Genomic DNA, 17,439 nt, shown 5'->3' on the forward strand with positions numbered 1-17,439 from the left:
GACGTCGCTCTAGCCGGCGTCCTGCCTCCTTCCTAAGGGGGCGGGTCATACGTCGTCACACGGCAGGCGGACAATCAAAGTGGAGGGGCGGTGATTGCCAGGATGTAAACATCCCGCCCACCTTCTTCCTTCCATATAGCCGCCGGTGGCAGGTAAGGTGATGTTCCTCGCTCCTGTGGCTTCACACACAGCAATGTGTGCTACCGCAGGAACGAGGAACAACATCGTACCTGTCGCGGCAGAGTAATTTTGAAAAAGTCGGAGCCTACACCGATGATACGATAACAACGCTTTTGCGCTTGTTAATCGTATCATCTAGGATTTACACACTACGATGTTGAAAGTGACGCCGGATGTGCGTCACTTTCGATTTGACCCCACCGACATCGCACGTGTGATGTTGCAACGTGCAATGTTGCAAAGTGCAAAGCCGTCCTAAGTGTTTTTACTGTTGTTTTCCTGCTGATAGGTGAACATATGCCTCTGTCTCTAGTATTTTGCAACTTCTAACAGATTTTCCCCAGAATTGCCTTGTATTTCACTCCATTGATCTTGCTATCCCCTCTGACCAGCGTCCCTGCCCCTGCTGAAGAAAAGCTGCCACACATCAGGAGGCCGCCTCCATCATCTGTGACAGTTGGGATGGTGTTTTAAGGGTTATGCACAATGTTAGTTTCCTAGCACACACAGCATTTTGCATTTAGCCAAAAAACTTCTACTTTGGTCTTAATGAGCAGTGGGAGAAGTTGCTCTGTTCATATGTGTCTCCTACATGGGTTTTTTAAAACTGAAAATGAGACATCTTATGGTTTCATGCTTTCAAAAATGGCTTTCTTTTTGCCGCTGTTTCCTAAAAGGCAGATTTGTGTAGTATGTGACAAATAGTTGACCTGTGCACTGATTCTACCATCTAAGCTGTGGATTTATGCAGCTTCTTGAGAGTAACCATGGGCCTCTTGGCTCTTCTATCATTAGTACCCCCTTCTTGTAATGTGAGTTTTGCTGGACAGCCATGTCTTTGTAGGTTTGCAGTTGTGCCATACTGTTTCAATTTTTGGATCATGGATTGAACATTGCTCAGGGGGATGTTCAAAGCGTGGTCTTTTTTTTTTTTACCTTTTTATTCTCTAAATTTGGGATACGTCTTTAATCCGGTGCGTCTTATAAAACAAAAAACATATGGTACATTTAAAAAACATTGTGATGTTTACATTCCTTACACCTGATAGTGTATTAGGTTATGTTTCTAGGTTGGTACATGCTGAGAAATGAAGCTGTGAGAATAGTCAACAGTATTTTTTTGGGATGTAAAGTTGTTAAATCTCACCAGTAAAATCTTTACTTTTTTGTATGTTAAGAAGAATTTATCAGCATTTTTTTATGACATCACAACATGGGTTGTGAAATACAAGGACATGAGCAGAATCCTCCCAGGCCTTCATCAAAGCAAGAAATCCCATCCTATCGTGACAGGAAAATCTGGAAGTTTTATTGCTCGTGACGCCAATCAGAAAAAGTGGAGAGGAAAACATGGGTAACATTGAGGAGTAAAAGTGCCGGATAGGTGAGCAACGAGGCGAGTAAACTGAGTTTTTCAAAAAATATTTTTGAAAATAAGGAGCGCTGATAGTGCAATACCAAAATAATCGGTGGGGTATACCGGAAAAATATACACTTACCAGGATCAGTTGTGATAGTCACAACCACTAGTACGCATGAGATAATGGCGTCTGCTGCAGCCCCACGTGGATGAGCATACAAAATGGGGTAGAGAAGGGGTTAATGCCGCGCATCAGCTGAATTAAGATGTAGAATGTTGATGAAGATAAGTATTCTTTTATTTCATAGGTCTACGCGTTTCGAGGTTTCAACTTGTTGTTGATGTACTGGTCCTGAGGAAGAGCTTTTCCCCTCGAAATGCGTAGACCTATGAAATAAAATAATTACTTATCTTCATCAACATTCTACATCTTCATTCGGCTGATGCACGGCATTAACCCCTTCTCTACCCCATTTTGTATGCTCAAAAAATATTTTAACATTCTAGTGGAATGCCACAGTACAGAAAAATGGAAGCAAAGTACAAATATCCACATTTTATCTAATGTGAATTTTTGCAAATTCCGGATAGCATTTAGTTCCACTCCATCATAAATCACATTGTGCATTTTTTTTTAACATATCATATACCTTAGGTCTGGCCTCAAGGCTTGGCTGTCCTCTAACAAAGTATTTTATTTCTTTATAGACTTTGTCTGTTGTCTGTTCCGGTTTTATTATTCTCAGATATCCTATTTTGTTATTTTGATTGTCAAGGATCTGAAATGAAAATAAGACAATCCAGTTATAATTTGTAATTATCACAATAAACCCAGAAATCATGTACAAGTGGCATACCATATTTTTACATGTAGAAGGTAAGTAAATGGGTCCAAAAATTTGAAAAAAATCCCTGACATAGTGGTATTTATCCGATAAAGTGAAATCCAATCCCACATGTTATAATGCTACATATAGTTTTATCCGGGCTGGCTTGTGAGTACCAGGACAAGGCAAACCCTGAAATGCTGCATGATAGTATTACATTGGCAGACACAGTGCAGAAGTATTCTACTGTGTTATAAAAGCAGAAAATCACACAATTTATTCCCAAGTGGGACTAAGGACGGCTTTGAACGTTGCAACATCGCAGGTGCGATGTCGGTGGGGTCAAATCGAACGTGACGCACATCTGGCATCACTTTCGACATCGTAGTGTGTAAATCCTAGATGATACGATTAACGAGCACAAAAGCGTCGTTATCGTATCATCGGTGTAGGCTCCGACTTTTTCAAAATTATGCCGCCGCGACAGGTACGATGTTGTTCCTCGTTCCTGCGTCAGCACACATCGCTGTGTGTTACGCCGCAGGAGCGAGGAACATCACCTTACCTGCCGCCAGCGGCTATACGGAAGGAGGAAGGTGGGCGGGATGTTTACATCCTGCTCATCTCCACCCCTCCGCTTCAATTGGCCGTCTGCCGTGTGACGTCGCTGTGACGTTGTACTAACCGCCCCCTTAGGAAGGAGGCGGGACGCCGGCCAGAGCGACGTCGCAGGACAGGTGAGTGCATGTGAAGCTGCCATAGCGATAATGTTCGCTACGCCAGGAATCACAAGATATCGCTGCTGCGACGGGGGCGGGGACTATTGCGTTCGACATCGCAGCATCGGCTTGCGATGTCGCAACGTGCAAAGCCCGCTTAAAAGACATGGAAAAAAAAGAGTTTGGCCACTAATATATAGAACTTTAAACTTTGTTATCCTAAGATAGCAGATGTCAGATATCAGGCAATCACCACTCTATAAGGAAAATATTTCCTTCAAGTATCTTGGGTTTTTCCTCCTACGGAGGGTGTCAGCTGACTGCTGCAGCAAATCTGGGCCCATTGATTGGTTGCAGTGGTCTCATTCCCTTTGAGATAAAAGATACTGTCTTATATCTTTATCTTACTGCCTCTGCAGTGGTCACTTCACCCATCAGGGAGCTTAGAACCCATATGGAGGACTAGATATAAGAATTATGGGTAGGAATTATTGTATGAGTAAATCAATATTTTTCTTCTAATAGAGCATAATGACAAAAGCAAAAAGAACACCTGTTCACTGACAGTGATACAATTACACAAAAACTAATGTCAAAGTAGCAACTCAAAAAAGTTTCATCAGAAGCCACGCCTGGTAAAGTCACCCATCTACATATAATAAACACTGAGGTCTGATTAAATTTTTCAAACCAAATGAAGCTATAGAAATCAATTCAATATTAAAAAGTATTAATTTTTATTTCAAATATTATTAAAAGATCATATAAATATAACATTTCTAATAAAGTTCCACAATAATACAACCAGGGACACAGATGTGAGTCAAAAACAGGTAAAAAATATGTATATTATATAGAAAAATATTTTAGATGGAAATATATTATATACATATATATATATATGTATGCAGTACAGATCAAAAGTTTGGACACACTTTCTCTTTAAAAGAGATTTCTTTATTTTCATGACTCTGAAAATTGTAGATTCACATTGAAGGCATCAAAACTATGAATTAACACATGTGGAATAAAATACTTAACAAAAAAGTGTGAAACAACTGAAAATATGTCTTATATTCTAAGTTCTTCAAAGTAGCCACCTTTTGCTTTGATTACTGTTTTGCACACTCTTGGCATTCTCTTGATGAGCTTCAAGAGGTAGTCACCGGAAATGGTCTTCCAACAGTCTTGAAGGAGTTCCCAGAGATGCTTAGCATTTGTTGGCCCTTTTGCCTTCACTCTGCGGTCCAGATCACCCCAAACCATCTTGATTGGGTTCAGGTCTGGTGACTCTGGAGGCCAGATCATCTGGTGTAGCACCCCATCACTCTCCTTCTTAGTCAAATAACCCTCACACAGCCTGGAGGAGTGTTTGGGGTCATTGTCCTGTTGAAAAAGAAATGCTGGTGCAACTAAACGCAAACCGGATGGAATAGCACGCCGCTGCAAGATGCTGTGGTAGCCGTGCTGGTTCAGTATGCCTTCAATTTTGAATAAATCCCCAACAGTGTCACCAGTAAATCACCCCCACACCATCACACCACCTGCTTAACGGTGGGAACAAGGCATGTAGAGTCCATCCGTTCATCTTTTCTGCGTCGCACAAAGACACGGTGGTTGGATCCAAAGATCTCAAATTTAGACTCATCAGACCAAAGCACAGATTTCCACTTGTCTAATATCCATTCCTTGTGTTCTTTAGCCCAAATAAGTCTCTTCTGCTTGTTGCCTGTCCTTAACAGTGGTTTCCTAGCAGCTATTTTACCACGAAGGCCTGCTGCACAAAGTCTCCTCTTAACAGTTGTTCTAGAGATGTGTCTTCTGTTAGAACTCTGTGTGGCATTGACCTGGTCTCTAATCTGAGCTGCTGTTAACCTGCATTTTCTGAGACTGGTGACTCGGATAAACTTATCCTCCGCAGCAGAGGTGACTCTTGGTCTTCCTTTCCTGCAGCGTTCCTCATGTGAGCCAGTTTCTTTGTAGCGTTTGATGGCTTTTGCCACTGCACTTGGGGACACTTTCAAAGTTTTCCCAATTTTTCGGACTGACTGACCTTCATTTCTTAAAGTAATGATGGTCACTCGTTTTTACTTAGCTGCTTTTTTCTTCCCGTAATACAAATTTTAACAGTCTATTCAGTAGGACTATCAGCTGTGTATCCACCAGACTTCTGCACAACACAACTGATGGTGCAAACCCCAATTATAAGGCAAGAAATCCCACTTATTAAACCTGACAGGGCACATCTGTGAAGTGAAGACCTTTTCCGGTGACTACGTCTTGAAGCTCATCAAGAGAATGCCAAGAGTGTGCAAAGCAGTAATCAAAGCAAAAGTGGCTACTTTGAAGAACTTAGAATATAAGACATATTTTCAGATGTTTCACACTTTTTTGTTAAGTATTTCATTCCACACGTGTTAATTCACAGTTTTGATGCCTTCAATGTGAATCTACAATTTTCAGAGTCATGAAAATAAAGAAAACTCTTTGAATGAGGTGTGTCTAAACTTTTGGTCTGTATATATATTTTTTTATTAGATTCTGGACCGTGAAGAAGGCGGATTTTACCGCTGAAACGCGTAGTCCTATCTGCGCTACTTTCCTGCGATAATGCTGTTCTGAATTGCTTCGACCACTGTATTTTAATGGATCTATGAAAAAAAAGAAATAAAAATTTTTTAACAGCATCCTGGATTGCTCACGTTATTGCTGGACTCTGCTTTGCCGTTGTTCATATATCTTTTTTATATATAAAACTGTGACCTATTTTTACTGGCACTATAATAAATATATACGTTAGGGCTAAATTCTTAATAAATACATGGAATAGTTATACAAATATGTAGGTATATAATAAAATATATTATATACTTAAAATATTTATTCAAAATTTAGCCCTAACGTATTTATTTGTTACAGTGGAAGTAATAATAGGTCACAGATTTATATATAAAAAAATATGTATATATTTTTTTTTTTCTATCTATTATACTGTATATTGTTTACCTATTTTTGACTCACATCTGTGTCCCTGGTTGTATTATTTTGGAACTTTATTGGAAATGTTATATTCATATGATCTTTTAATAATATTTTTTAAAAAAATTAATACTTTTTAATATTGAATTGATTTCTATAGCTTCATTTGGTTTGAATAATTTATTCAGACCACAGTGTTTATTGTCATAGTTTTAAGCTTCACCACTTTGTGGGGAAATATACTGTAACTTATGCGGGCATATTGTGAATAAACCATCTACATATGTAGCTTTTCATAAACAAGAAAGACATCACATTGCATTTCAATTTTGCCTCTTCATTGTGGGATTATAAGCAATCTAAGTATTTTGCACTCAATGAGTTAACCTTTAAAGCTGGTGTCACACATAACGACGACGACAACGACGTCGCTGCTACGTCACCATTTTCTGTGACGTTGCAGCGACGTCCCGTCGCTGTCGCTGTGTGTGACATCCAGCAACGACCTGGCCCCTGCTGTGAGGTCGCCGCTCATTGCTGAATGTCCAGCTTCATTTTTTGGTCGTCACTCTCCCGCTGTGACACACACATCGCTGTGTGTGACAGCGAGAGAGCGACGAAATGAAGCGATCAGGAGCCGGCACTGGCAGCTGCGGTAAGCTGTAACCAGCGTAAACATCGGGTAACCAAGGGAAGACCTTTCCCTAGTTACCCGATGTTTACGCTGGTTACCAGCCTCCGCTCTTGCTGCCAGTGCCGGCTCCTGCACTGTGACATGTGGCTGCAGTATGCATCGGGTAATTAACCCGATGTATACTGTAGCAAGGAGAGCAAGGAGCCAGCGCTAAGCAGTGCGCGCGGCTCCCTGCTCTCTGCACTGTGACATGTAGCTGCAGTACACATCGGGTTAATTAACCCGATGTGTACTGTACCTAGGAGAGCAAGGAGCCAGCGCTAAGCGCGGCTCCCTGCTCTCTGCACATGTAGCACAGCGACGTTATGATCGCTGCTTCTGCTGTTTGACAGCTAAGCAGCGATCATAACAGCGACTTACAAGGTCGCTGTTACGTCACCGAAAATGGTGACGTAACAGCGACGTCGTTGTCGCTGTCGCTTAGTGTGACACCAGCTTAAGTCTCAGTGGGTGTTATCAGATAGTTTTCACTGGGGGCATGAACTTAATCTCCCTGTATGATTTTCTATCTGATAACGTTTGTTAAGTGCAATTGGTTGTTAACTTATTAAATGTTAATTACTTTGATTGCTAATATCTCTGCAACAGAGAGGTGAAATTTAAAAAAAACAAAAAAAATAAAGTAAACTTTTCCCCATTCTGCTTTCACTATTAGTAATGGTGTGTGATCCTGCTCACCACTGCTTGGTACTCGATTGATCATCTCTGTGCTTGGGTACTCTCGGCGCTTGGCAGAGTACTGCAGGTGTACGGATGTTTATGATGGGATTCGTCACCTCAGTGAGAGCCACTTGAAGTCAGTGAATAGATCTCACTCGGGATAAAAACAAAGCGTTTTGGATGTAGTGTGTAAAAAAAAAAACAAAAAACCACCCACCACCTGAAATGCTCTTTCTATGGGTGGCTTTAATTGGGCAGAGAGCCGAACTGTACAATCATTGACTTCTATAATACTCATTACTAGTGATGAACGAATCTAACCGGCACTATTCATTACTTCCTCAAATATTAAAATTTTGCGATATCCGTTACTCGTTGAGTATTTTGGTGTTCACCTTTCAGGACCCTTCTCAGCATATCTGGCACCTGAATTTGAGACACTAAACATGCTGGGATTGCTCCTCAATCACAATAATGCTGTACCCATCTTTGGTACTGGCATTACCGTGATTGGGAGGGGTAGTGAAAAAAAGGACTGCTAAGATTCCCCATGGCTGTCACACTACTTACAGGTCTCTTCATTAGATCTCATACATATGCACTGCTTCCCCCACCTACCCTCTCTGCTGACATAATAAAATAAAAAATGTTTCCAGACCCCTGTATATAGATTAGAGATAAGCGATGTTCGAGGTTCGCCAATTTCATGTTCGAAAGATTTTTGGAGTGGTCGAGATCGAACTGGAATGCGAGCTTTTTGCTAAAAGCTCGACAGCTCAAGTTACATTTGATAACGGTTCGATCAGCAAAAAGCCTAGCTAGTTACTAACTGGCTTTTCACTGTAATAGTGTGAGTCACTGTGATTCACACTATTATCATTTCAGTGCATAGTGTGCAAGGGGGACGCAGATGAGATTTGTGCTGCTGGGATAATGGCGATCACCATTTTTTTTTTTCCTGAGCGTGCGTGCAGTGGGGCGGGCCAGCATTTCAGCCAATCCCAGACACACACACAGCTAAGTGGACTTTTTGCCAGATAAGCAAGGGCATGTGTCATAGGCTGTGAATGTCACATGTCCTTGCATTATAAATACGTCCATTTTCCCTCACGGCGACATTATCTGTCTTCTGCGTGTAGATGACAGTCACCGCTCCTGCTGCGTACGCTACACACACAACGCTGGACAGATTAGGGACAGAAGTTTATTTCAGCCCTTTTCAGGGCTGATTTACTGGGGCTCAGAGCCATAGCTGACGTGCAGGTCTATGAAAATGCAGTATACAGCTTCAGATAACGTCTGTGTACCTAAGCTCAGGGAATTCCTTGCTGCATTTCACCATTAGGAGGGATAGAAAGTGAGGCTTCCTTTCATGTTCACTGCCCCACAGAACCCGGCCACTGTACCCACCTGCCCACTTTTGCCACGCTATTTTTATAGCAAAAAGTGCTGAAACTTAGTGGCATCCAAAAAGTGGCTGCTATACTCCATTGTTGTCCCACTGGTGCCAAGCAAGTTCCAGCACCTCTGCATTCTACCCTCCTGCCCATGTTTGCTACGCTATTTTAGTAGCAAGCAGTGCTGAAACTTAGTGGCATTCAGAAAGTGTCTCCTATACTCCATTAGTGTCCCACTTGTAGCAAGAAAGTTCCACCACCTCTGCAATCTACCCTCATGCACATTTTGCTACGCTATTTTTATAGCAAACAGTGTGGCATTCACAAAGTGTCTCCTATACTCCATTAGTGTCCCACTGGTGCCAAGCAAGTTCCAGCACTTCTGCATTCTACCCTCATGCACATTTTGCTACGCTATTTTTATAGCAAACAGTGCCGAAACTTAGTGGCATCCAGAAAGTCTCTGCTATATTAATTTAGTGTCCCACTTGTGCCAAGAAAGTCCCACCACCTCTGCATTCTACCCTCCTGCCCATGTTTGCTATGCTATTTTTATAGCAAACAGTGCTGAAACTTAGTGACATGCACAAAGTGTCTGCTATACTAATTTAGTGTCACACTTGTGCCAAGCAAGTCTCACCACCTCTGCATTCTACCCTCATGCACATTTTGCTATGCTATTTTATAAAAAAAAGTGCTGAAACTTAGTGGCATTCACAAAGTGTCTGCTATACTAATTTAGTGTCCCACTTGTGCCAATCAAGTTCCACCACCTCTGCATTCTACCCTCATGCACATTTTGCTACGCTATTTTTATAGCAAACAGTGCTGAAAATTAGTGGCATCCACAAAGTGTCTGCTATACTAATTTAGTGTCCCAATTGTTCCAAGGAAGTCCCACCACCTCTGCATTCTACCCTCATGCACATTTTGCTACGCTATTTTTATAGCAAACAGTGCTGAAACTTAGTGGCATCCACAAAATGTCTGCTATATTAATTTAGTGTCCCACTTGTGCCAAGCAAGTCCCACCACCTCTGCATTCTACCCTCATGCACATTTTGAAACGCTATTTTAATAGAAAACAGTGCTGAAAGTTTTAGGGCCATAGTTGCATTGTCAGGGATAGTCAGTTTTGGTTCTTCACCTGTCAATAAATCTAGACCACCTCTGCAATCTACACCACCTCTCAATTTTTGCTAACACATTTTAATTGGCTAATCTTGTCGCTAACAAAATGAGTGGCAAAAAGGACAGATGCTGGTGGAAAGGGGAACAGGCGTGTTGGAAAAGGAAAAAAAGTTTGTGTCCGTGGGGAAAGTGGCAAAGCTACATAAACATCTGCTGAGGATAGGCCATCTTCCAGCAAAAGTAAGATGTCTACTACTTTCCGTGGACAATCCGATGTGCTCCCTTTCTTACGGACCCAAACAACTGTATGAAAGGTAGATGATGCACAAAAAAAGAACATGCTTGAATGGATCTCAAGTGCTCCAACAAGTGCCCTCTCCCCCACCTCAACTACCACATAAAAAAAAAACAGTCCTCTGAGTTGTCATCCCAATTACACTTGCTTTCTCCCAGCTCTCAAGTCTCCACCCGCCCTGCACAGTACGGTGTAACAGAGATGGCTGAGTCTGCAGAGCTGTTCAGTCACACTATAGCCTTGGAATCAGAGGTCTGCTCCCAAGCTACAGTGAGTACAGACCAGGAAATGATCTGCAGTGATGCCCAAAAGCTTTTTGACTCAGATTCAGGCTGTTTCGGGGGCTGTCAGATAATAAGGGAATGGTAGGCTATCCGACAGTCAGGGTCCACTATGCAGAGTATGACAGAGGATAGGGGAAACCTGTACCACCAATGCGGTACTGACACTGTTGCGTCACAGTGTCACAAAGGCCAATAGCGGCGTATACTGTTTAAGTCACAGCAACTATCATATTAGCATAACATAGGAATGGAAATGCAAGAGTAAGGAATACAACATAAAAGTGCAAGAAGTCTCACACTCTGAGTGTGAATGCACCTGTCTCAGTTAAGAGTCACAGAGACTAGGTGTAGTGTGTGCAATCTGGCACCTACCTATGTCCGCTCCACTTGTGGTGCAAGGATACGGACAGCAGCAAGGCTGCTAGCTTGAAACTCCTGCCTATGACCGCTCCCCTAGTGTGCGAGGATACGGACTGCTGCAGGAGGCAGCGTAGTGGAGCGTTAACCTAGAAGGCAATGACCACCTAACCTACCTATGTCCGCTCCACTAAGGACACGGACAACAGTACGGCTGAAAGGTACAGGAGCGCTACCCTACCGATAGCGCTCACCTCAAAGTAGAACCACAAGGTCCAGTCAGACCATGAGCAGCAAGCACCTGCCTATGTCCGCTCCACTAAGGTGCGAGGATATGGACCACAGCATAAGCTGCAAGGTACAAGAGCGTTACCCTACCGGTAACGCTCACCTAGATAGACAATAGGTGCCGCAAGGGACATGCACAGAGCGTCTACTCCTATGCAGGAACCAAGAGGAGCGTGAGGTAAAATAGCCGGCTTTAACAGTGAAACATGGAATTTGTCATGAATCCTAAGATGGACAGGTATCTTCAATTGGTAGACCTCAGGATTTACCTGTCGAAGAACCTCATAAGGACCCAGGAAGCGAGGAGCAAATTTGACAGAGCTCACTCTAAGTTTCACATTTTTTGCAGAGAGCCACACAAAGTCCCCAGGAGAAAAGACAGGAACCGGGCGACAAAACCGATCGGACACCGTCTTCATACGGTCCTTAGCTGCTTGGATCGACTCTTGAGTCTGATCCCAGACCTCTCTGGTGTTAGTTGCCCAGTCGGCCACAAGAGGAGGAGGTGCAGCAGCAGGAAACGGTACCGGTACCCTATGGTGTTGCCCATTATTGAGTACGAACGGTGTCAGCCTAGTGGCCTCAGCCAGAGAATTGTTAAGGGCAAATTCTGCCCATGGTAGGAGGGAGGACCAGTTATTGTGGTTCTCAGCAACAAAGTCTCGAAGGTATATAATCATGGATTGATTGGTAAGCTCAACCAAACCATTGGTCTCCGGATGGTATGCCGATGAGAGATTCAACTCAATTTGCAGAAGGCTACAAAGATCTCGCCAGAAACGGGAAGCAAATTGTGGACCTCTATCACAAATGATACGATCTGGCATCCCGTGAAGCCTAAAGACATGCTTGAGGAATAATTTGGCTAGTACCCTGGAAGATGGGATTCTTGATAACGATACAAGATGAACCATCCGGGAGTAATGGTCCATAATGACCCACACAAATCGATGTCCCTGTGAACACGGAAGATCACCCACAAAGTCCATGCCTACCACCTCCCATGGTCTATCTGGCACTGGTAAAGGATGAAAGAGCCCAGCCGGTCTCTGCCGTATAGGATGGTTGCGAGCACATGAGTAGCAGGAACCAACATATCTCTTGACGTGGCTGGCTAAGTGTGGCCACCAATACCACCTCTCGACTAACTCTCGTGTCCGTCTAATGCCAAAATGCCCACCCACCTTAGAGGTGTGGGCCCATGACAGAATGTCATTCTGTCGACTAGGAGGAACGAAAGTCTTGCCTGGTGGAATCTGATCTAACGTTACAGGAGAGAGAGTGTGAAAACCCTGGATGAAAGAATGAGACAAGGGTCCTCATTCTCCTCCTGAGATGATTCAATAGAGCGAGAGAGTGTGTCGGCCTTGTTATTCTTACTCCCGGTAAAATAATTAACGGAGTTAAACCGAGAGAAAAACAAGGACCAGCGAGCTTGTCAAGGATTCAAACGTTGTGCAGTTTGCAAATACGTCAGGTTCTTATGGTCCGTAAAGACCTGAAAGGGCTGCCTGGCTCCCTCGAGCAAGTGACGCCACCTCTTCCAATACTAATTTTAGGGCAAGTAGTTCCCTGTCACCAATAGTGTAGTTCCTCTCAGCAGTAGAGAACGTGTTTGCAAAGAAAAAACACGGTCTTTTTCTACCGGAGCTGTTCTTTTGATATAGAACTGCTCGAGCTCCTACAGAGGATGCATCCACATCCATGAGAAAGGGCCTATTCTCGTCAGGTCTTTGGAGGACAGGAGCAGATGAAAAGTGTTCCTTAACTGCCTTGAAAGCCTGAGATGTCTCAGTAGACCAGACCTTAGGATTGGCGCCCTTTTTAGTCAAAGCCACTAACGGAGCTACCAAGGTAGAAAAGTGTGGTATAAATTGCCGGTAATAATTTATGAATCCCAGGAAGCGTTGTACTACTTTCAAGGAATGAGGTTCAGCCCATTCCATAACTGCAGAAAGCTTCGCAGGATCCATTGCCAATCCCTTATGAGAAATGATAAAGCCTAAGAAGGGTAGAGAGGCTTGCTCAAATATACATTTCTCGACTTTGGCAAACAGGGAGTGCTCCCTTAGATGTGACAGAACCCTGATCACATCCAACCGATGTGTCTCCAGGTCCGGAGAAAAAATTAGTATATCATCCAGGTATACCACCACAGATGATAACAGTAAATCCCTAAACACGTCATTTACGAAGTCCTGGAACACTGCGGGTGCATTACACAGACCGAAAGGCATGACGAGGTAATCATAGTGACCGTCTCTGGTGTTAAAAGCGGTCTTCCATTCGTCACCCTCTCGAATTCGCACTAAGTTATAAGCACCTCGTAGATCCAACTTCGTAAATACTAGTGATGAGCGAGTACTAAAAAGCTCGGGTGCTCGAAGCTCGGGCCGAGCCTCCCAAGTAGAGTTGAGCGCGGTTCGTGGTTCTCCAGTTCTAGGCTCGAGTGATTTTGGGGCCTGTTTTAGATCGAACTAGAACTCGAGCTTTTTGCAAAAGCTCGATAGTTTTAGAAACGTTCGAGAACGGTTCTAGCAGCAAAAAAACAGCAAAATCCTAGCTTGGTTTCTGCTGTAATAGTGTAAGTCACTCTGTGAATCACACTATTATGACATTTCAGTGTATAGTGTGCGTGAACAGCGCCTTCAGATCACTGCTGTTTGTATAATGGCGATCGCCATTTTTTTTTTTTTTTTTCTTGTCTTCCTTCCCTAAGCGCGCGCGTCTTGTGGGGCGGGCCAGCATGTCAGCCAATCCCAGACACACACACAGCTAAGTGGACTTTGAGCCAGAGAAGCAACGGCATGTGTGATAGGATGTCCATGTCACATGTCCCTGCATTATAAAACCGGACATTTTCTTCCAGGACGCCATTATCTGCCTTCTGCGTCTTTGCTGTCAGACATCACTGTCGCAGCTCCGTCCTCCTGAGTCCTATAGCCGATACAGCTGTATGCGCTGCATACACAGCGTTAGACAGCATAGGGAGAGCACTTTATAGCAGTCCTTTTAAGGGCTCAAACCGGCAGGGTCAGAGAGCCATAGGTGACAGGTCCTGCAAACAGCAACAGCGTCTGTGTAGCCAAGGTCAGGGATTTCCTCCCTGCATTTCACCATTAGGAGGGAATAGAAAGGCAGGCTTCCATTCCTCTACCCAGAGCACCACAATCCTGCCACTGTACCCTCTTGTCCTCTGCACACTCCAACTCATTATAACTAAGCCATTATACTAGCAAACACTCAGTGTACCTAGTGGCATCCTAAACGTGGCTATTGGACTTTGCTATAGTCCCACTAGTGCAAAGACATTTGCAGAGCACGTCTGCCTGCATTGCACACTCAAACTTTTTTAAACTAAGCCATTTTACTAGCAAACACTCAGTGTACCTAGTGGCATCCTAAACGTGGCTATTGGACTTTGCTATAGTCCCACTAGTGCAAAGACATTTGCAGAGCACGTCTGCCTGCATTGCACACTCAAACTTTTTTAAACTCAGCAATTATACTAGCAAACACTCAGTGTACCTAGTTGTATCCTAAACGTGGCTATTGTACTTTTGTCAATTCACAGTATTGGAACGATATTTGCAGCACGTCTGCCTGCATTGCACACTCTAACTTTTTTAAACTCAGCCATTATACTAGCAAACACTCACTGTACCTAGTTGTATCCTAAACGTGGCTATTGGACTTTTGTCTATTCACAGTATTGGAACGTTATTTGCAGCACATCTGCCTGCATTGCACACTCTAACTTTTTTAAACTCAGCCATTATACTAGCAAACACTCAGTGTACCTAGTTGTATCCTAAACGTGGCTATTGGACTTTTGTCTAGTCACACTACTGCAAATCTATGTGCAGCACCTCTGCATGACAACCTCGTGCTCTGTTTTTAATAAGCTATAATGATAGCACAAAATACTGCCATTTAGTGGCATCATAGAACTGGCTGTTGTATTCCATTAGTGCCCCACTGGTGACAAGCTATTTCTAGCACCTCTACATCACACCCTCATGCACATTTTTCTACGCTAATGTTATAGCAAACTCATGGAATTCATTGCTGCATTTCATAATTCGGAGGGATAGAAAGTCAGGCTTCCTTTAGCTTTTCCTTCTGTTCATAGACAGCATCTCCAAGACAAATTTCCCCTCCACGTCTAAGCGTGGAGAGGCAGCTAGTGCGCATGCGTGTGCCGATGTACCCCAGCTGAAGCCTAATTACAGTGTTTCGCGTAGTGAGTATGCTCAGCCTGACTGTGTTATTCCTGCCGCTAAGTCTTCTTTTCGTGATACAGCGCATGCTCCCACACTAAGTGTGAAAAGCCTCTTTGCACAGGTGCTTGTATTCCGTGCCGGGTCTAAGTCCTGTTTTGTGCCTAGACACCATGCTAAAGCTGATAGTCTTTTTTCAGAGACTGTATTTCATGCTACTGAGCATGCTCAGGCACTTCCTGCATCAGAGACTAGGTCCGGTAATGAACTCTTTGGCCCTGGCACTGATGTGGGGGTCCCATATAGACCACAGGGCATCAGGTGTCCTCCCAAATGGCTTGCAGAGGCCCACACCTATGACTTGTCACCGCATTATTGATGGTCAGACGATGACTGGTGAGGTGTTTGGGTCATGGCAGCCATGAGGTCATCATTGAAGTTGCGTTTCCAAATAGGACGCTAGTTATGCCACTCATGACGTGTCACTCTACTTTTGTCTCCAGGAGGTGCATTGTGGTTCACCCTGGTTTGGGGCGGACCCAGGTTATAAAAGTGGCTGGAGCCAACAAGGAGGTGCGCAGTCTTCTATTATGCTCCGAAAGAGCACACCTCCATGTGTTGAACCAATTGCGGCTTTAGGCCAGAGGTAGGCAGGGATAGGGTGGTGGATGCAGGCCACCACCACAGTTGGTAACGCAGAACGGTTAAGACCAGCTCCTGTCCTAACAGTCCTGCTTGTGCAGCCCAGTGGCATTAACAGGCCTGCTGCTGCTGATGCGCCTGCTGTCCACAGGTGTGGCCCCTACGCACACGTTCAGCGTACTCAATGGCCCCTGTGTTGTTAACAGGGAGTTCCTGGGCTGGGTGGGCATGTGGACCCTGTGACGCTAACAGGGCTCACAGTCTCCAGATCCGAGTGGCGTCTAACTCGGTTCAGGCTACTATTAGTTTCATAGCCACATAGCTCTGTATCCTCCACCAAAACTTCAAGTTGCCAACCTCTCCTTTTCCAACTGGGAGCACGGTGGACACTGACTGCTGATGGGGATATATACCTTTGTCTTTCTTTTCTTATTAATTTTCGTTATATAGCGGTCACAGATTATATACCACTTTATCCAAATCTGCCAGTCCCACTGTAACAGATGTTGTTTCTTCAGCAAATGTTACAGTTGCTTAACCACCAAATCCACGGACCAAAACTTTTTTCCCCTTTCCAACACACCTGTTCCCCTTTCCAACAGCATCTGTCCTTTTTCAACTCATTTTGGGATATGACCAAAAGTGCAACTGTGCAGGGACACCGTACTCAACGCCATCTCAGCACAGCAGCCATCCCTTGGTCCCTCCGATGTGGACAAGTAAAAGACCATTTCCTCCTATCCATGACAAAGCGTTGAGATTCACTCTGTGCAGCACTGGTGTTTAGTGGAAAAGTAGATCTAAGATTGCGTACCACATTCTGCAGATACTCCTGTATACGTGCGCCTATTTCTATGGCAGGAATTAGTTCGACAAATTTTGTCTTGTACCGGGGATCTAACAGTGTGGCAACCCAGTGTTCAGGATTACTTCAAATTCATACAATCCGAGGGTTATGTAGGTAGTGCAGCAAGAAGGCGCTCATGTGTCTTGTGCATCCAGGAGGACCAAGTCCTTGGTGTGTTGGTGGCAGAGAGGTGAGAATCGTGCCTCCTTCCTCTGCCCTCTCCCCACAACCTCGCACAACCGAAATGTGAGCAAGCTCTCACTCATCTGCTGAGTCTTCCATGCCCATCGCCAGTTCGTCCTCCATTTCTTCATGGGCTCCTGCACTTTCATCCACACTTTTTGCTGATACTATGCGCCCTTGTTAATCCCTCTCCCTCACCATGACTGCCGCATAGGTGCCGCTGACCATCTGGACCTCGTAGATCTTGTTATCCCTTCCGCATATGACTCCTCCTGTACTTCCTCCCCTTCCTCTTGTCCCAACACCTGACTCCGAATAATAATTACAGTGTGCTCCATCATGTAGATGACCAGAATTGTCACGCTGAGAATGACAT

The 17,439-nt window shown here is 44.0% G+C and overlaps 1 protein-coding gene across 1 annotated transcript in view; it reads right to left on the reverse strand.

The window, feature by feature from the left end:
- The window catches only part of LOC142302168 (uncharacterized), a 552,463-nt gene that overhangs the window by 21,964 nt on the left and 513,060 nt on the right, over nucleotides 1-17,439 (reverse strand). Inside the window, exon 20 of the mRNA XM_075343251.1 lies at nucleotides 2,191-2,319. Within this exon, the coding sequence (XP_075199366.1) occupies nucleotides 2,191-2,319 (129 nt within the window). The remainder of the gene's footprint in view (nucleotides 1-2,190; nucleotides 2,320-17,439) is intronic.

The sequence above is a fragment of the Anomaloglossus baeobatrachus genome, chromosome 4, assembly GCF_048569485.1.
Source record: "Anomaloglossus baeobatrachus isolate aAnoBae1 chromosome 4, aAnoBae1.hap1, whole genome shotgun sequence".
Taxonomy (NCBI): Eukaryota; Metazoa; Chordata; class Amphibia; order Anura; family Aromobatidae; genus Anomaloglossus; species Anomaloglossus baeobatrachus.